At 38.5% G+C, this 21641-nt stretch overlaps 1 protein-coding gene across 2 annotated transcripts in view; it reads left to right on the top strand.

The window, feature by feature from the left end:
• The window catches only part of hmga2 (high mobility group AT-hook 2), a 32533-nt gene extending 14475 nt beyond the window's left edge, over positions 1–18058 (top strand). The window contains exons 4-5 of one of the 2 annotated variants that reach the window (XM_039668604.2): positions 10914–10946; positions 14150–18058. In XM_039668604.2, the coding sequence (XP_039524538.1) occupies positions 10914–10946; positions 14150–14197 (81 nt within the window). In that variant the 3' untranslated portion in view covers positions 14198–18058. The remainder of the gene's footprint in view (positions 1–10913; positions 10947–14149) is intronic. The other variant, XM_089126758.1, reaches the window with a different exon arrangement.
• Positions 18059–21641: the final 3583 nt, after the last annotated feature.

Genomic DNA, 21641 nt, shown 5'->3' with positions numbered 1-21641 from the left:
TATCCATCTATCCATCTATCCAATCCACCAATCTACGTATATACATATAAGATAAAATAATAAATTAGACAAAATCATTGTATACATATTCTTGATTACTGTAAAAAAAATATTGTTGGTTGAACTTAAAAAAGTAAGTAATCTGGTTGCCTTAATTTTAAGTTCATTGAAATAGAAAAAGTGAGTTAATACAATGAAGGAGAATGATTTAATCATCAGAAACTCAAAATTATATGTTATCTGAACTAAATAAATTATTTAAGATATTCTTTTACAGTGATATAGATAAGGCCTACTTTTATTTCTATCACTTTATAAAAAAAATGTATCCTCTCTTTATGAGGGAGGACAATTTTTTTAGAACCCTTAGCCGTGCCAACTGTGAAATAAACAAACACAAAATAATAAACATAATTTAATGTAATAGTATATATTTTTATAAAGCTACAATAACCATGCAGTGTTCAGGAAACTAAATGGCTAAATGAAAATCACATTAAAATAACAGTAATATTCACATTAAAAACTACACAAAAAATGTGATGTGAATAAATCCCTGAGACTACTTAAATCGTTCCATTCACTGGGTGTGGAATTGCATTACAACATTTCTCTACTCGTTTCTGCTTTTGTCCTTTAGTTATTTATTAATCAGGCCAACAGGAAGTCCTGCTATAGGGAGCCTTCTGCAGATCCCCTGCACCGGGCGTAATGTTATCTGCTAGATTTGCTTCAGCAGCCAAAAGACTGATTTATTGCCCCCCTCTTCCTTTTCCGGGTGCTCCTCCTGCACAGGTGCGGAGATGGACTGGGTCTGCTGTGCCAAGCGGACAAGCCGCACTGTGTTGGGGAGGTGGGGGCATGTTGGAACGGACTATCTCTGTCCTCAAACAGCTAACATTATTCAGTTGTGCACTGCAGTTCCCTTTCATACTGCCAACTGGCCCGTGTCCAGCGGGTTTACTCGTTCGGTTCCTCTGCAAGCGAGACCATAGTGAAGAAGGGAGAAGTTCTTGCCTCTTTTTGCGCTCTCTCTAGGCCCTCCATGTGTGAGTTCTCACTTAGCCAACAGCCCTGCCTGTTCGTTACCACAGCAATAAGTGGGAATGCCGGCAAAGACAATAGATTTACTTCCCATGGCGTCCCCTCAAACCGTGAGGGATGTCATGCATTCAAAAGATCTGGCCGAGAGGTTGACGCTATGAGGACCACCTCATCTTACGCCAAGAATGCCTTTGATATGAGGTTGCCGACAGCGCCTTGATTCACACTCTTCCCTTCTCAGGTGGTTCTTTCCACCAATGTTTGTTGGATCGCGACGGGCTCACAAACATCCGAGCAGGTCGCTCTGCAGCTTGTAGCTACTACAAGTTAAAAAACGAATTGGGACGTCATAAACCTAATGCTCAGACTTTGACTCCCAACTCTAGGAAGAGATGAGGAAATGAGTGAATGAATGAGGCACAAATGAGCGGAGGACAGGAGACGCTGGAGAGGAAGTTCTCTCTCATCTCACACAAGGATCTGCTGCTTTTGGCTGAAGGACAGACAGCGTTGTCAGGTGGTGAGGAGTGGAATCAGAGCCGAGGGAAATGGGAGGGAGAGATCTGGCAAGGATGAGGGGAGGCGCTCGGTGTTTCGAGGGGGAACAAGGGCTGCGATTGGGAGTCATCCAACAGTCTCAATCTGGTGGGGAGGCTCGGAAAACCCTCAGTCGCTGCCAAAGTGTGAAAAGATATTTTCTCTCTTTTTTTTCCTCCCTTCTTCCCTTTCTTAATGCATCCATGTGTGAGGTGGGAGGAGGGTATTGTGATGGGAAATTTGGTGTCAAACATCAAAACCTTTTTATAGCCTTCGTGAGCCTCCCGGGCAAAATATTGTACTTGGCCCCCCGGGCGTTTCTAGGCAGGAGACTCGACAGTCAGCTGAGGTCCTGTCCTGCTGTGAGTCAGTGGCTTGGCTGGGTCTTTCAGCCTGTTTTTATTCCTTGCATTTCCTATTGCACACTAGATGGGACTGAAATAGTGAACGCCACTTTGAAAGTCCATGTTGAGTCATACAGGTGTCTACTGTATGTGGGCTACTATGTTTATGTCAAAATGGAAATAAAACTGACCCTATTTACATGTTCTTGATGCACGATTCATCAAGGCACATTATTCAAATACATTGTTTTGAATATTTCATCAGAATTATATAACTAACTTGGTCTGTCTTCTCTTTCCATTTGATTCACCCAGAGTAATGTTAATGGAATATGTTAAGCAAAGGCCAAATATCTATTTCGACTGTTTCAGGGTTGATGTAATGATTGAATGACAGTCCATGCAATAACTGCTATGATATTAAGAATCAAACAAATGCGGGATGGTTTTATACTCTTAGAAAAAGTGTTGTACCTTTTAGGAAAACAACAGAGACATCTTTGTTCCCCCAATTACCTGAAAGGGTTCATAATAGTACCTTAAGGGTACATAGTAATACTTTCTAAGATACTAATGTGCATCTTTTATGGGTGGATAAAGGTAAAATCTTCTGACATTGAGAGACAATTTTTATCACCTTCACAGTCGACAACAAGCTCTCATTCATTTTATTATGTAATTTCCACCATTCATGATCCAATCAATTCCAGTTTTTCAATTCCAGTTCAGAATTAAACAGGGTTGTGAATGTCCCGTCATGGTGACTTTGAAAGTTAAAAACGCCTTTCTGTCAATTGAATGGTTGTCCAGCATAAGGTCTTGTGCATTGGTTAAAGCAAACTTCTTGTTTGTACAGCATGTTTGGAAAAGCTACTTTTCATTGTTTTGATTTCGTTTGGCAAGACTCTTACAATTAGTCATAGTTGGATGGTGAGTGGATTTTTGTAATGAGCTGCAAACATTTTATTAGCAATTATTGCAACCCTGGGCAGGAGTTGGGGTCTTGAAGTATGCACTTGCAAAAGCTTAGTTTACATTGTGGCTTGGAGCCGCGCTCCTGTCCCTCACTTGGACGGCTGTGCGAGTTAGATACAGCGTGAGAGAGAGAGAGTGGACATCTCTACTTCATTCCCTGCATTCCCCGAAACCTTGCCCCTCCTCACGTGTCTTTTTCTATCTCGCTCTTCCTCACTATCTGGGGCCCGAGAAGCTGAATTCTTGCCAATAGAGGCGTCTGTTCAGTTTACGGCTCTACTCACACAGCAGTTAGTTTGCTGTGACCACCTCAACGGATTTCCACCAGTGACCCCTGTGACCTCTTCCCCTCATCTCTCGCTGCCCTACCCAACCCCCCTCCCCCCTTCTTTCCTGTTCCAGCTTCTGGAAGTGCTTTAATCATTTTGCTCTGAGCTAGCGACCATAACAGCTGCCTCGATAGGTGCTCCGGAGATGAGAATGTGAGAGGCAAAAGATTGAAATGGGGGAGAGATAGAAATGTGTAAGAAAAAACATGATTATAATAACATGGTAAACATCATATGGGTTTACCCATATTAGAGAGATTAAATATTCTAGTGTTTTCTGCTTTATAATTTGTAGATTGTAGACCAAAACCCATGCAGGTTGTTTGAAAATGTGCCATTTCCAAAGAAACCTTCAAGGTTTCTGATTGGCTAATATAAGCTACAGTGTGTAAATCCAATAAAAGCTTTACTTACAAACAGATTAAAAAAAAGTTTCAATAAAATAAAAGGAATCATATTTTTTGGTTTGCTTGCTGTTATTGAGAACAACTAGACGATGACAGCACAATGCAATCATTTGTAGTCAACAGTTATCTTATAATTGGCTCTTAATCAATTCATTAATGCTGGTGTGTTGCTGGAATGTGAACGAATAAAGGAAAACTGGGAGAGGGAGAGAGTGAGGAAGACAGGAAACCTTTGTGTTTGTATGAACAGGGTAAGGTATGTGACACACATTATTGATGGCGACACCTCTGCAACACAGGGCCTTTATCATGATATGGCCGTGTACTAGGGACGCGGTTCACACAGCGGGTTGCGCACATACATTCCTTCACTGACGTCCAGGCATTTGCAGGACATTTCCATGAAAACATGTTACAATGTTACAGTCACTTTGATTCATAAACCCTACCCCTCCAGTCAAGTATTTTGAACAATGTCTGGGCCATCTTTATATACGTAATGTGTTTTTTTTTGTATATTTTTTGTATATAGTGCATATAAATATTTTATGTAATATATGCTATTTTGAAATTGTAAAGTATTGACTAATAAAAAAAATATGATTTATAATATTATTATGCATTAAATATTATTATTTGATATTATTTATTTATTATTAATTGATCATTATCGTTGTTATAATTTATTCAGTTTACAGACAAACTACAAACATGTGTACATTGTGTTTAATGTATGTAAATAACAAGTTTGTTGACATTTTTTTTTTTTTTACTATTGATTTAATATTTAGTAGAATGGAAATAGACTTTGGCAAAAAGATTGAGATATATAAACCCATATTTTAAGTATTTAAAACATTGGATTGGACCAACAATAAAGAGCACAGAGCCTCAAGAACAGGGGGGAAAAAAAACCCTCAAACCTGGAAAGTTTTGTAAAACTGAATTAAAAAACCTGAATTTCTGTGCTGACCCCCGCCACCCCTCTCCCTTCTCTTCCTCTCTCCTTTGAGAAACTCTGGGAACTGATTTCACTTCAAACAGCAGAGGCTCCCAAACGGACCAGATCCAATTTGTCTGCGCTTTTCTTTCCCTCCAGAACACCCCCCGTCCAAAAAAAAAAAAAACCCTTCCTAACAAAAGGCTGCTTGTCCTGCCAGGAATTTTCCACATTCCTTGCTCTGGCAGACATTTTTCTCTTCTACAAAGGGCCCTTCGGCAAATTCCCCCTAATCGCAGGGTTTAGCCCGGCTCTGATAGGTGGCATTCACAGCACTGCTCGATTTGGAGTCCGAGAAGGGATGTGTGAGAGGTGGGGTGCTTTCGGACCCAGAATCCCTTCAGATTCGGCCGAACCGGTTAAGGCATTCCGAGGGAGATCACAAAGCCAGTGCTGTGGCCCTGCACCCTGGAGATGTCTGGCTTGTTTTCCCCACTTCCACCTCCAGTTTAACAGAACATGTGGCCTTTATTCATAGGAGCGGAGGGGGTGCAGTTACTGGGTGGCTCGTCTGTGGGGTCCGCCTCTAGTGAGGGAGTCCTTGGATAAGTTTGCCTCATCAAATCAAGCAGAGTGTTTTTTTATGTTTCCTGTCTTTGTGGAATTCTTGTCAGCAGCCCTAAGGAGACTATGTTCAAGTAAGGGCATTTTTTTTCCTCCACAAACGCAAAACATATGTTAGCCGTATAAGTTTAAAGCAAATGTGAGCTGCATTCCATTTTTCTAAACTTTCCTTCTTTATTTTACCAGGCAGTCAGGTAAAATGAATATGGCTTATGGGCAGGAAAGGGTCTCATGGGCTATACCATGTAACAGTACGCGTTTGGACATAGGCTCAGATGGATTTTCTGAGGGAAAATAGGGACTAATTTCTGCTTATTTATACACATGAAAATGTATTAAATGAAGCTGAGAGCACTACACTAGGGATGCACTGACATTTTGGAAGCTGAAAAAAGTATGGTTTTAATCCAAAATTTGCAACAGAGCAAATTACAGATACTTTGACAAAATCATGAAATTATATTTTGTATGATAAAAAAACATCAAGCAGTTTTCCAGTTAAAACAAATTAAATTGTAGTGTTATTTATATGCTATTATCGCCTGGGTATAATTCATTTTGAGTTGAGCGTGCAAGCCTTTTAAACAAAGTATTCTCCTTCGGCCATGATTTAGTAAACGCTTTTAGTTGACTACTGTATATCATCTCTGGTTAGGTCAGCCCGTTCTCATCCCAAGGCGTCATCTAACTGACGCTTTTGACAATACGTCCACATCCGACGCTTTAGGGCACCCTTTAACGTCAGTTAGATGACGCTATCCTAGTGGTCTAACCCTAACCCTACTCCAGACCTAAACCTACCCGCGTCATCTAAAGAGTCGGATGTTGATGCATGGTCAAAAGCGTCAGTTAGATGACCCCTTGGGATGAGAACACAAAAAAGGGGTGGGCAGATTAGGAATTGTAAAAAGAGACAAAATAGGTTAAAATGGTGCTTATTTTACTATAAATTCTGTGCTCAGAGAGTTTGTACTCCTCAAAAGTAGTCCTGTGGGATAAAGTTTGGATAAATATAGAGGAGTGTGTAGATTTAGATCAAATTCCTGTTTTATGCCTTTTATTCCTGTATAATAATGGAAGTTTTCCCAATGTAAAACTCCACCTTATACTAAGACATAATATGAAAAAAGATTTCCGATATAGATGTCATCTGTTTCTTTGTTGTTATGACAAAGATTAAAATATCACAGGGGCAATAAATGAGAGCGAGAGAGAGAGAGAGATAAACATCTCCAGTGCATTTCTTGTAAGAGCAGAAAGGGATTCCCCACAGTGTAAAGCTTTTAGTAAATGACTCTTGGCGCAGAGAATGGTTTTGGTAAGACATGCCAGGTCCTAAGAGCAGGAGTCTTCCAATAGCTTGGCTTTGCTTTGCTCCGGCACGTTCTGCTCTGGAGCTGCCGAGACGTGCAGCTGCACGCTCTCAGCTTTTTGTCCCCAGGTACCTGTGCCAGAGGCTGACTTGCAACCATTACGTAATGTCTTTGTGTAACTGGCCCTAAACATGTCTACCAAACATACTTTCCAGTGATCAATAATTTTTAAACATCCTCCCTCCATTCAAAGCAGGATCAGAGACCATGGCAGCAAGAAAACATTTCTACAACAATATGAATCACCTTTTGATGCAGAAAATGTACTGGAGGATTATTTGAAATCCGAGTATTTGCTGGAGTATTTAAAGACAATAATCTTAACATGAAGAGAGTTTGCCATGCCATTTTCTTCCTAAGCCTCAAGATTTAGATGCTAAGTTAAGGAATTGTGGGATTTCTGGTCCATAACGGCACACCCACACATCCTTCTCTTGAAAAAAATTCAGACCAGCTTCATCATTTTTGACTGATTGTGCCATCAAGGTTAGCACAACTTTAAAAGAGGCCGCCAGTCCAGAGCCAGACAGGATTTAATCGGATGTCGAAGATGTTGCTTATCTTATTATTTTAACTCCTTAATAAAATAAGAAATATCTCGTACTGAAAAGGGAGGAATTGTACCTGAGGTGAGATGTAGTACTACCTATTTAAAGAAACATTAAAGGTATAGTTCAGCCAAAAATCAAAACTAAAACAAAGAAAAAATATTATGGGGATTTTTATGTGAACAACTCTGTTATTCACTTCCCAACAGGAAAAAAAAAGGATGCCACATTCTGTTTCTACCATTTTGCCATTGTTTTTTATTTTGGAGATACTGTTCATCAGTGTTATCATTCCTGAGCGCAGTGGGTGTCTCCGTTTTCCTTGTTTCAAGGCATGCGTAACACTGTAGGCTGGAAAATAATTCACAGTAGAACTTGTTTCCAATGTGGCGGGTTGTGGCAAGCAATGAACTCCGAGGCCAGTTGGCACTGCAGTGTTAAGAGCTTGGAAAATCACTATAACTTGTGTATTACTCATTAATCTGTCACTTCAGTGAGAAAAGTCTTGAGATTCCTTCAGGTTGTGTTTAGATTCTCGTATAGATGCATTCAATCAAAGTGTATATTCAAATAAATGGTTTTGATCAAAGCTGTGACCACCAAAGACATTGAGTGGTCAACTGGAATAGGTTTTTGCGTTTGGTATGCAGTTACATCTTTGGCTTTAAATGCTGTAGGACACTTCTGATCAAAGTCAATCACACCGACTGCAATGTAGCCTCACAATTTTGTGATGCACGCTGAATGCGACTTGCAACTTAAAATCATATTTGAGCAGTTGCTCTGTTCTCATGTTGGCATAAAAATTGAATGACCCGCTTATAAACACAAGCCTTTACATTGGAGGTTCACCTACTGAAAAGCAAAGATGTTAAAGTCACTGCAAATTGTTCAGCATACCTCCGTTTTAACAGCCTTCATATTTGCACATCTAATTTGAAACTTATATGTAAAATCTCATTGTTGTTAAATTATGATCATACATGTGAATTGAATGATTTGTTTAGATACCACAGACAAGGAGTTGACATATATTTGTATAGTTCACAAATAAGAGCAATTAAGTCTTCTAAAATTAAATGGGGGACCCTCAAGTAAAGAATGCATAAGTATTCAGCTAATAGAAAAAATTAAATGAAAAATAAATATAATACTAATATATACAGTACAACAAATATATTACAATTAATAAATAACAATATTTGATTAAATTATATAATATTATTCACATTTTATATAATCCCTGCTTGGTTTGAACCCACTAAGCAATTCATATTTTTAATGTAGGTCCTGAGGTCATTTAACATTTAACTCAATACACAACAAAAAGAAAATGAGCTTTTCACACAAATTAGTTTCCCTTTGGTCACTGAGCATGACTTCCTACATTAAATCCAGATCCCATTAACAATGAAGTGTACAGAGCAGAGAACAGAAAAGAAACATGTCGCTTTATGCATAAACAGTGAAGAATTAGTTTATTTATGAGATTTTCGGTCCACGGGGTATCTAAAATTAAGACATTTGGATATGCAGGACCTGATGGCTAAATGCATCTCTAAACGATTATCCCAAATTTACCACTGGGACACAAATAGTGTCTGATAGCTTTTTCCATGTCACCTGATAGCCTATATCCAATGGAGTCATACTCTCCCCTTATTTGGCTCTAACTAGATATATAAAAGAATGATATTATGTTATTTTATGTTCAATCCAATTATATAGAATCCAATTATAATTAAAGTAAATATACAATTGTAACTTTTTTACTGTGGCACAATCAGAACATACCCAGTACAGGACATCTGTGATTAGGTTATGAAGAGCTTTTTAGGAACATACTTACTCTTTTAGGGCATGCCATGCACAGCACCAGAGAGTCCCACAGTCATTCAGATCTCCTCTAGGCCTCATCTCACCAGTCTGCAGAAGAGATTTCAGCTACTAATGACTTCACAGAGAGAGCTCAGTCTTGTGCTGAGAGGTAGAAGGGCAAGAGGGGTATGGGTTATATTCATATGCTTGAGTTTTTGGTACAGCGGTACTTTTGGTAATTTTGTGCTTGTACAGTATCATTAGTGATGTAACACAGTGCAGTTTTGACATCCAGGGTCATCTGTTAGTCGTAAAGTCCAGATGGCATCTTGTATTTCATGTGTTTGTAAATAGATGCAATCAGGAAGGTGTTGGAATTCTCCTCCTGCTCCATATCTATTGCCGTCTGCAAAGTTTGTGTTCCGTCCATCCCATTTGGAATGTGTGCATCATTTTCCCAATTTCCCTTTATCGCCAGCTGCATTCTTTGCCTGCTTCCATCCGGTGTTGACATTTACTGTGTTACAGCCTGATAGCATTCTAGGGAGAGTTGGCACAAAACACACCAGCTGCTCTCAACAATCCCAAATGTTGTGTGTGTGTGTGTGTGTAATTGGGAGTGGTTGGCTTTGGTTCCAAACACTGGACTCTCAGGGTTTTATTTTTGCCTGGCTCTCAGAACAGCGGAGGACTCCTCAGCTGTCAAGCTCTGGTCTTAGAAGCACTTCCTGTGGGGTGGCAGCACTTAGCGTTTATGATGTAATGCGAGTAGGGCACAATCTGGGCATTGTATACTGCAATCTTGGCACTATGGAGGCATTGCTGCGTACATCCCTGTATGTGCACATGTGTCCTATCATTCTTATTGCTGCTTAGGGATAAGTGTTTTAATGTGATCAGATTGTATACATTTAAAAATGCATAAAAATACATTTAAAAGTTTTTTTTAAAGGCTTAAATTCTTTAGGAAAAATACTTTCTCCTGTCATGGTTTCAGTGATCTTAAATCATTTATAGGAACTATGAGTATGTTTATGTTCTTAAAGCATTAAAGGAGTAGTTCACTTTTCAAAAAACTTTTGCTGATAATTTACTCACTCCTATGTCATCCAAGATGTCCATGTCATTCTTTCTTCAGTCGAAAAGAAATTAAGGTTTTTGATGAAAACATTCCAGGATTTTCTCCATATAATGGACTTCAGTGGGAACCAAACGGTTCAAGGTCCAAAAGACAAAAGACAAAAGTTCAAAGGGCTTTAAATGATTTCAGATGATGAATAAGGGTCTTATCAAGCGAAACGATCGCTTATTTAAAAAAAATAAAAAATAACAAGGTTTAAGTTTTATAAGCTCAAATGGTCGCCTTGCTCTGTTCTGTGATGCGTGTTCGTGACTCTCCTGTTCGAACTCATTCATCAAAATGAACAAATCTTTTTCCGAGACAATTCATTCATTTCGTTCGTTGAATGAACCAAACGACACAAAAAAGATTTGTTCATTTTGATAAACGAGTTCGAGCAGGAGAGTCACAAACGTGCGTCACAGAACAGAGCAAGGGGACCATTTGAGCTTATAAAACTTAAACCTTAAACTTTGTTGTTGTTTTTTTTTTCTAAATGAGCAATCTTATAGCTTGATAAGACCCTTATTCATCGCCTGGAATCATTTAAAGCCCTTTCAACTGTTTGCAGTTTGCACTGAAACTGTCTTTTGGACCTTGAACCGTTTGGTTCCCACTGAAGTCCATTATATGGAGAAAAATCCTGGAATGTTTTCATCAAAAACCTTAATTTCTTTTTGACTGAAGAAAGAATGACATGGACATCTTGGATGACATGGGAGTGAGTGAATTATCAGCCATTTTTTTTTTACAAGTGAACTACTCCTTTAATCAAAATCAAAATGAAGTGTATTCTAATTGTGGCAATTATTTATTGCATTCATAAAGTCATTGTTTCTCTTTTTATCTTTCAGCCACAGCAAGTGGTTCAGGAAAAGCCCGCTCAGGTATGTCAAAAAAAAATCTTGCACCATGTATAATTAATACAGTAGGTGGACATGCACATATAAACAATCATTAAAAGAATTATATATATATATATATATATATATATATAAAGTCCAATTGGCTAGAAGGGGATAGCAGTTTGCAAAAATATATTGAGGATGATTGTCTGAGGAAGGGAATTGGCTGTTTGGGTTTACAAAGTCCTCACAAAGTTAAGTAAAAGGGGGACATAATTCTGGTTTGATGAGAGACCTGCATGGTTAATGCTAATGTAAATCCTATAGCACTATGTGTGGAATCCCAGTCTTCTTTGGTTTCATCCGCTCACAGATGGATATGCAATCTGGCAGACAGGATTAGTTTTGAAGAGTTGCCCCTTTTTTCCTCTCTTGTCAAAATTCCTTCAGCGTATTAACAATGGAGTCGACTCTAAAGTCTCTGTCTGTGCACAGCGCAGCTTTAATGTGCTCAGGAAGAAAAGAAAGCCAGCGGTCTGCTCCCTATATGCCGGCTGCTGATGTGACTAAATGAATCGTGCCTTAAAAATATGAAAATAAAACTAACATTGACTTCTTATCGACTCTTTCTACATTGATATATGTAATTATTTGTTTAATCAGCATACCATGTAATTAATTTAGTTACATTTTTTATTAATTGACATCTCTGTCTGAAAATATTCATAAACAACAATCAAACCTATTCACTGTTAAAAAAACTATTTTGAACAATTTTGATGAAAATTCTGACTCGGTGTGAAAATGCTTTACATATTCATATATTTAACTTTCTCGTGTCACTAACGATGACAAAATGCCATCACTCGATTTAATGATGTTTGCTTTACGTTGTCTTGATTAGAGTAGAAATCCCCCAAAGAAAAGACACAACCTCCAATTTCTCACTCCCCCACACAGTCTTCCACACATTTACCAGGAATCTGCTCACCTCCTCTTGTTCGCTGGTGCGGACCAGTTTACAGTGTGAATGCATAACTGAGGCCTGATTTGATGCTATGTGGGAACGCACAGACCCTGATGGCATTGTGCCATACTGGAGGGTCCTATAGGTGCTCACACACACACACCGCACTGGTATCTATAGGTAGTCCGAGGTGGTATCTCTGAAATGGAAGGCAAATCTACCTTTGAAGGTGCTTGATTAAACTACTTTAATCAAGCACCTTGATTTTTTTGAGAACAAACGCTTTTGGCCACTATTTTTTAAGCATCTCACACTATGAGCATTGTGTTTTTAAGATGCTATTTTATGTTTAACCCTTTTCCTGTCACCCCCCTTTTTGAGAATGGGGGTTAAAATGCACTATTCAACTTAAACGGTTGTAATTCAAGAATGTTTTGGAATGTATATTCAAGTTTGGTCTTGTTTTAAAGAAAACACTCAGCAGATTATTATATAAAACACTTCAAAAAATTTTTTATTTGATATAAAATATATATATATTACAAAATAAAAGCCATAAATCTAGCCAAGTTATGTTCCAAACTTGAAGTTTATATCACAAAAATTGAAGTTCCCATGTTTTATTTAGGCGTAGTACCAAAAAAATAGCCACCGGGTGCCATTGAGTGCCATTTGAAATTCTTTAATGATGATTTTTATCAAACTTGTATATTTAAGTTCAGTAATTTCACTTAAATAACAATTAATAGGTAATTGTCATTGCCATTTAAGTGAAATCACTGAACTTAAATATACAAGCTTGATAAAAATGATCATTCTAGAAGAAAATTTCAAATGGCACTTAGAGGCTTTTGCATCTGAACAGGCTTTTGCATCTTCAATTATAATTTTTTGAGGATAATATTACATTAAAAATACTAGATTATATGTTTTATTATGAACTTTTCCCATGAAAACCCAAAGTTTCGATTATTAAAGGTGTGTGCGTCAACTTTTTGTGACAAAGGTCAGAACTCCCGTTATGGTGCAGATTTTTTCGAGGCGCACTCTTGTCAAAAAATCATTGGTTACTCTTCTTACATAATAAGTAGCAAAAAAAAACAGCGGTCAAATATCTATTTAGCAGTCTTAGACCTTTCCAACGATATATAGTTTGTCATGACTAGATTAGGATTTAATAGTAATATAGTGAAGTAAATTTAGGTTGCCCGGATAGGTAAACTTTTAAAAATGTCTCATGTGCCTTAATCAACACATTCTCCATGACTAATCTATGTTCTGTTGTTTTGCACAACTCTAATAGTATTGGTTTTGTTAATATAGTGTTCAGTTTCCCTAAACTTCAAAGGGAACCAAAGATCCGCCATAAACCCAAAAACAGGGGGTTTTAATTATTATCGCTGAACCATCTTTTCTCCTTGTTGGTGATGGTTAAACCAAGCGTGTGGTAATCGTACTTTTTCAGGAATTCCATTAAGGTTTTAGTGTTTTTCGAGTGTTCATTACTCTCTGAATGATAGAGCAAGCAATGCATGAGAATGTCATTTAATCATTTAATAATAAAAAAAGGAATGTTCAGAACAAATAATAAATGCAAAGGAATTTTAGAATTCTGAAAAAGTATTACAGTCAACTGCCAAAAGAAATCTGTTGTTCCATTCAACAAATAAGAGTTTGGAACTAAGCTGGTATTTTCTGGTCTGTGTGGCACTTCAGTTGGAAGCACGATTTGTGGCTGGGGGTGTCCGAATATGATTAAAGAGTTTTTTTTTTTTCTTTTCTTTTACTCGCCCATGTCACACATGGTAGCGCTTAGCTGGTCCTTCACAGCTGAAGTGTCTGCCGCACTAATGAATGGAGTTTGGCTCATATAATGCAGACGGGCTTTTGCCACGGCCTTTCCCCTGAATGGGAGCAACACGGCGGCTTGGGAAAAGAAGAGGGTTATAAATTGTGTCAGTTAGCCTTTCCAAATAAAATGAAGCCATGTGGAAAATGAAATCCATTTCATTCTGAAAAGTGCCTAAAGCCAAGCGTCTCCCCATCCCCCATTCAACGCCTTTCAATGGTGGTCATCCCGGCGGCAGCTGTGGGATGTTCACTGTCTAAGCTCATGAAAAAGAACATTTGTAACCCAAACAATGACAAAAAAAGAAAATATAAATGCTAATAATGGCACCACTTCAGCCTGTCTCGGTGCTGTCAGTCAAACTTTTGCACACAGCCGTGCTCAGTCTGTTTGTGGTGTCTGATGAGCAACCACTGTTGTGTTTTGCAGGAAGAAGAAGAGGAGGAGGAGGAGGAGGTGGAGCCAGAAGAGGACTAAGCAACCACAGGATTTTACCTCTACCTCATCCAGCTGTCAGCTCTCTCCAAGGGAAAAGACTGCCTTGACCACTTATTATTGACTTCACACTTTCGTTTGATCGTTTTCATATGTTTATTTTCGTTTTTCCTCATTCGTTTATTTTGGCTTGGCTTCGTTTTGTGATAAACACACACACACAACACCTCAGAGCGCAACCCGAAAAAAGACGCAAACGCAAACAAACATCTTGCAGATGACAATTGGAGCCGCCTTGCTGTTTCCACTTCCCACAAACTGTTGTAAGCACAAAGGTGCAGGGGTTAAACACACAATATGTGCTACAGCTGTTCTTTGCGCCACACACACTCTTGTTGACTGATTTTCCAGGCTACATTGGAGGTGAAACTGTCTGGTTTTGTCATTCAGCAAGTAGTGCTTCCTATATCTGGGTGGAACTTTGAATGGACACACCCTTTCGCACAAGAACCCCCTTTTTTACAGTACCGTACCACCAAAGACAGTTCAAATAGACCATTTTCCCCTCTCTGTCCACTTCATTTGGAGGTTTTGACCAAAATGAAAGTGAGCTTTAAAAGCATTCGCCTTAACCTTTAACCTATTAGTTATTGAAATGTAACATTTTTAAGTGGATACCTAAAAAAATCAAATTCTGTGATTATTTACCGACCCTATCGTAAATAAATAAATAAGTAAATCTTTCGTGGAACACAAAGGAGATTATACAAAGAATGTCCAAACTGATCTTTTCTATAAACTAAACACTGAGTGGTGCATAACAAATGCAAACTTCTGGCATGAAACTCTAAATGGTGCAGGCTGATTGGTCCTTAAAGCAGCACTATGCAGTTTTTTTTTACTTTAACTGAATAGCTTCGGAGTTATTGCAATGGGTATATGACTATTTTCGGGTTGAATGTTGGGCGTCTCTTTTATTGTGCTTTTTTGTAGCTTAGCACCCCTAAGTCACCATTCATTGTATGGAAAAGAGCAGCTTGAATATTCTTAAAAAAAAAAAAACATCTGCTTACAGAAAAAAGAAAGTCATATGGGTAGTGTTGGGGAAAGTAACTTTAAAATTAATGCAGTACAGTATTGCTTTTAAAAAGTAACTAATTCCATTGCTCAGTTACTTTTTATGGAAAGAGTTACTTTACCATTTTTGTTACTTTTTCTCACCTCTGCTTGGCTTGTTAACTCAAATATTTTATTGTAAATTTAAAAGTAATGCATTACTTTATCAATTACTTAAAAAGAAATCTTATTACGTAACTTGTGTTGCGAACGAGTGAATAATGACAGAATGTTTATTTTTGGGGTGAATTATCCCTTTTAGTATCAAATGTCCCTCGGGTCCTTGGTGGTGATTTTTTTTTTCTTCCCAAAACTGATTACTGCAAACATTAAATGTCTCGGTGGGAGACTATTTTTAGCATTACTACAGAACAGTAGTTCTACTGTACATACCTTCGTGACTTCGGCTTCGCATAATTAACATACGTGTACATAATTGATAGTTTTTTATTTTCTTGTATGGCATAGCTTTAAGAACACAATTTTCTGACAAATTCAGTGAAAGGGAAATGTATCAACTCAGTCAAGACCTAAACCTCAAGAAACACCCAAACGACAGGAACAAAACCACACTATACCTCATTACACACAAAAATACCTGAACCGCAGCGACGGCGTCAAAAGCTATTTGGCGGATCCTAAAGTACGCCAGTGCTGTCACCAATGCAATATCTCCTCACCGTTTCAAAACTACCTCTGATTTCTTCAACCAGCAAACCAGTTTAAAAAGACGCGCGCTGCTGTAGAGTTCTCATTACAAAGCAGGGGATGGCAGCGAGTGCCAATGTTGAAAGCGACCCTTGTCGTAAGGGCAGGCGAACGCTCTGCAAAATGTTTTTTGTGAGGGTCGGGCAGGTAATAACTGAATTCTGAGGTTTGTAGTCAAATGTAGAACTAATCATGCAGCTAAGGGGGGAAAAAAAATACTGTGTTTGTTCTAGTTAATTTTCTTTTTTTCACATTAGCATATATCTGACATTTGTAACTTGACACTCTGTCTCTGCAGCTGGGATGTCTGTTTTAAATTTTTAACTTGAATATATATTTTGTACTGATTTACTCAATGGTTTCTAAGGATCAAGTGCTTGTATGACACTAAATGATATTGTTGCGAATTAATTTCTCTTTTCTTTCTCAATTTTTATTTCCCTCTCCACTATTGCTCTGAATTTCTAGTTTCCTATGTACTATTCAGATATGTACCTCAAAAAGAAAAGGATAAAAATGGACTAGTAATCAGCTGACAAATACCTACCTCCAGTCTTGAAAACGGAACGTTTATTTTTATTTTTTGCCTGGTTTCTTTCAGTACGGATTCAAATGTGTACAGAAAAAGACTTTAGGACTGCACAAAATCCTGTTTTACAAACGTTTTAAATTTGATTTTTTGTTTCATCTTAGTTCAGCTGGGAGAAGGTGCTAAAAGAAAACTACACACACACAAAAACACATCACATGAAAAACTAAAAAAAAAAAAAAAACAACAACAAAAGAAACTTGAAACGCTCTTTCAGGTTTGAAAAAATATGTTCGGGTTTTGTATATTGCATATATGAATATGTTTTTGAAAAATTAGTAGATATTGAGATATACTTGATTAGCGTTTTTTTTTTTTGTGTACTTTACACAAATGTGATTTTCTTTTCTTGTATGGTTCAAACAGATGTATATGTAATGCTTATGTAGTGAAAGAATACACCTTTTCAGCCTGTCACCATGAAAACCTTAAATGTTAGCATGGTAATCTCAACTGGGCCTGAGGTAGAGCCTCAGAGGAAGCTAATGGAACTGTTGGCATGCCCCTTGAACTTACAATGGCATGTAATGACCGTCTTTATATGCGGCAGCTTGGCTTTTGCCACAAACCAACATTAAACGTTGCTCAAACACTGTAATGCTACTACCTAAATGGTTACAGTTCTTGTAAAAGTGTCAGTTTTCGAATCGGACCGCTTCTTTACTCTCCTACGAGTTCAACAGATGTAACAGTCGCTCGCTTAAGTGGAAGGACGGCGTATCTCGGTTCGACCTCAGCAGTGGTTGCTTTTTAACGCTGTTTTGAGGTCATTTTCGGCGTGTAATAGCACTGTTATAGCATCATAAGGTGCGCCGCTTTCAGCCCTGAAACTTGGCATTGTGTTCATATGCTTCCTATGTTGGTTTGAATGTGTATCCACAGGAGCCACTGTTCATGTGCTTTCAGCTCTGGGTGTCTTAATGAAGATGAAGTTGTATTTTGTATGACAACATGTTCTAGTACAATCGAATACACTTTTCTACCTCCAAGAGGGCCTCCTGTTACCTCATTTTTCAAACTTACTATCTGCTTAAATTCAGGTGCCTGAGTCCAGAGAGAACGGCGTAAAGTTTTAAATTTATATATAAATAAAATATATATTCATAGTTTATTTTTGTGTGTTTTGGAGGGGATTTTTTTTGTGTTTTATATAAGACTGTACCTCTCTGCCTCTCAGCCACAAGTTAGGTAAGACTGGACAATTTGACTTGTTTTTAAAATGTCTTACATTTATGCAATGTTTTGTCATTTCTGCAGCTGTGGAGATGGAAAAGTATCACTAGGTGTTTACTCTCAGCTTTCTTCACTTGATATAACTTGTTTTCTAACAATTATGGCTGTTTCACTTAGTATTGCTGTTTGTGATTTCACTTAAAATTGCTTGCTTGTTTAAAAAAAAGGACAAAAAAAGAAACGTATTAGAAAAAAAAGTCCTCTTTATACATATCCACCTCTTTATTCAGCACAATAAAAAAAGGTGCCTGTGATCATTGTTGTGTGTGAAATCAGTATTAACACTGCATGCTTTACCCACAAATGTCATCATACAACCACATCTCTTTTGGTTTTATTTAATTGCGTTAAAAGGCTAATATTAACGAAATAAACTGAAACACTGAAATCCATTTGATTTTAGGTGTTTCCTCACTGTATGTAAATCACTGGCTGTACTCCCATTGGTAGTCGGTGTATTGTTTCGGTACTCATTCGCATGAAGTTGAGCTCTGCTCACAGTGCTCCCGATCTTGGTTACGTTTACCTTTACTCGTAGAAGAGGCATAGACATGATATTGCATCTTGTTCTTTAGGCCGATTTTGCTGCGTAAACCAAAAAAAAAAAAAAATTTGATTTGAAAGAGATTTCTGTGTGAGCCTTGCTTAGTGGACATTATTGACAATTAGACATTTTTCATTCATGTGAAAGCGCCTTTTTAAATTGCCGTTACTGTGATGTTTCAGTGAAATTTTGCAGGCAAAAAAAGGGCTCATTGTCAATGGTGTACCGAAGCACTTTCAAACTTTGGTCAGGTAAAATCACTTGATCAACTTGAACGAGAGCAAAATCTGCGTGAGGGACTTTTCAGCCCTTACTCAAAACTCTCGAACTTGCAAATTCCTATTGAAATGAGCTATGGTAAAAGTTTAATAAAAGCAAATTGTAACTAAATGTTAAAAGCACCTTTACTCAAATTGGCGAACTTCGCAGTTTCTCTTTGAATATGAATGATATCCAGTTGCTTTCAATCTATTCCAACTGAACAAAATCATGGCCAGCCCTACATTTTTCTTGTTCGAAAAGCCAGTATATGTTAGCTTAAAAATCTACACGCACCCTAGTGGTGGCAAAAGTGTGGTCTAGGAACTTTCGAAGTGGACAAACCAAACTCTGGTCAGGCCAATCACATTATGTATAGAGTTGGTGGGCGGGCTTAACACAATGTCGGCAGAGTTGTGACGGTTCTGCGCCGTGATTCCCATAGGCAAATTCCCTGCTACTTGAAAACAAACAAGACGCTGCCGAACAGCGGATTTTCGAATCGGCTTTGGCCGCGAGTCTGGAGGACTTGGAGTTAAGAGAACGTCACTTAAGTCATTCTTAAAAAACGAAGATGTGTTCGGAGTTTTGACGACCAGATACGGCAAAAGTTTAATATATCTTGCTCCACTGGTGGGAAAACCCATTGGACTCACTCAGCCGTTCGTTGCTCTGGTTGGTTGTGGCGCTATCCAATGGCGTGCGGAGGGATTTTGAAAGACAACCGTTTATCCCGCCCCTCAGATTGAGGTATGCCAATTGTGAGTTCCCAGACCTAACATCTTGATGTACCGTATAAGATGACGTACTGATATAGCCGGAGGCGCAAAACGTTCTGTTTACAAGCAGTACGTCATCTTATACGGTAGGGGGCGGTAAAACTCCTAAGCGGTGAGCAGCCGGTAACAAAAAGTAGTCGAAGAAGAACGGTCTCGTCTCAGTTCTCGCGCATGCGCCCATAAGGAAGTAATGGAAGTCGAATAAAGTCGTTATTTACGTTTTTTTTTCACACAAAAAGTAGTCTCGTCGCTTGATAAAGTTATAGTTGAGCCACTGTAGGCACATGGAATATTTAAACCTTTTCTTTTAATGACTTTCTGGGCCGTCAAGAGGCAGTCCCTCAGGCTGTCTATGGAAGAGTCATCCAGCCCTCAGATTCAATCAAAAATATCTTTATTTGTGTTCCGAAGATGAACGAAGGTCTTACGGGGTTGGTACAGCATGGGGGTGAGTAATTAATGACTTAATTTTCATTTTTGGGTGAACTAACCCTTTAAGGCACAAATACACATACAAGCCAGGCCAGCAATGAAGTGTCCCAGGTCATTCTAGGCCAGGACAGAAAACACAGAGGCTATGTATGGAGCTTCAAGGTACACAATGTTACGGAATTTAGACGACTGCTTTTTTTCCCCCTCCTCCCTCCCCTGTTCCTCTTCCACAGACACTCCCCCTCTTCCCAATTCCAAAACATCTCTTTAACTCCCGTTCTTTGGTGTACTCACAGGGGACACGTAGCCCACCCTGGAGCCCCTGACCTCTGCTCCGCAGCAGACTCTGTGAATGGGACGGCGGCCCCCACTTCAAAGTCCCGCCATTCTGTGCACTCTGACAGGACGCCTCACTCACACCCCTCCTTTGTGCAACCCCCTCAACTCACCTCGGCTATGTGCCCCAACCCACCAGAGTGCTGAGGATTTGGTTGTTAGTGCCAGCTCTCATCATCAAGCTGCTCAGTAATTCCGCCAGATTGACCCAAGTAGAGGGAGGGAGGGATTGGGTGGAGAGGGAGTTCACTGCTACCACAACCACGTTCAGAGGTGGTCTTGCCACCTCTTCCTCTTTTCCGTGTAAAGAGGGTCTGCCTTTGTGTGAGAGAGTGTTTCCCTCCTCTTTCCTGCTCTCTCATTAACAATCACCCAGCTGTTCAGGGACAAGGCCTCAGACAAAAATCTGGTTTACTTGCACTTCATTCATTAGGTAACGTCTATGCATGTCGAAAGACCTTGCAACTCAATAATAAAATTCTGCTTTTTTATTGCCATATGGGAAGTAAAATATTCTAAAATAAGTCGAAATAAAACGGAAGTTGTGATAGTTTTCTTTCCTATTCTTTGTGATGTATATCCTATAAAATAATGTAGGGCGGCACTAGGGTTTGCACACAGTATGTAAAGTTAACGTAAACAACAGCTTGTACCGTGCACTGTGCACCCTAACGCTCAAAATAATTAATTGTTTGGAGTAGGGCAAACTTAAACAAATGAGTTCAATCAAATGAACCTTATTGAGTTTTTAGAACTTTCTTTTTCTTTTGAGTTCACAGAACCGATTCAAAGTAATCTGAATTGTTTAAGAGTTTGGAGTTTTATGAACTTGTCTCTTTTAATGTAGACAAACTTCTTTGAGAACAGATATATGTTAAATGTTAATGTTATCAAAGCGTTGCGTTACCAATTAGCAAGTTAGCATTTACTGAATTAGCAAGTTAAAGCTTGCCAAGTTTCCTCTACAAAAAAGCCTACCTTATTTTTTATTTTTTTGCATTTTGACAAGTTATTCGGTTTTACAATTTTAAAATCGGCTTGAGATGCAGGTTGTTATGGTCGTTTTCCCCCTTATTGTGATGTACTGTATATCCGTGTGCACAGCTTCTCAAATTTTGATAGGGACTTGATGCAAGAACGATTTCTGTTTAAATGGCTCACTCTCTCTGGCTGCGTCTGAAATCGCATCAAGTACACTTATTTTAAATAAAAGTATATTCTATATAATATGATTGTGTGCCGTATGAATTTAATCCGGACGTACAGCCCATGTTGTCATTATCATGTGACCTGCCAGGGTCAGTTACGTCACTTCACTGCCATTCACAAATCTTCTCCTGTGGCCTCATGGGATAGTAAAGTGTCCATCACATGCACACTTCAGAAATCTCACCAGAAGTAATAGGTCATTCAGACACATTTTGTTTAATCTTTTATGAGTACTGTGAATTCGGACAGATTTCTTTTGTCACATACTGTTTTAGAGAAGTA

Source organism: Pimephales promelas, chromosome 24 (genome assembly GCF_988280905.1).
Source record: "Pimephales promelas chromosome 24, fPimPro1.hap1.1, whole genome shotgun sequence".
NCBI classification, from domain to species: domain Eukaryota; kingdom Metazoa; phylum Chordata; class Actinopteri; order Cypriniformes; family Leuciscidae; genus Pimephales; species Pimephales promelas.
Note: the sequence above shows the minus strand (reverse complement) of the source record. Positions and strands in the feature narration are given on the sequence as shown.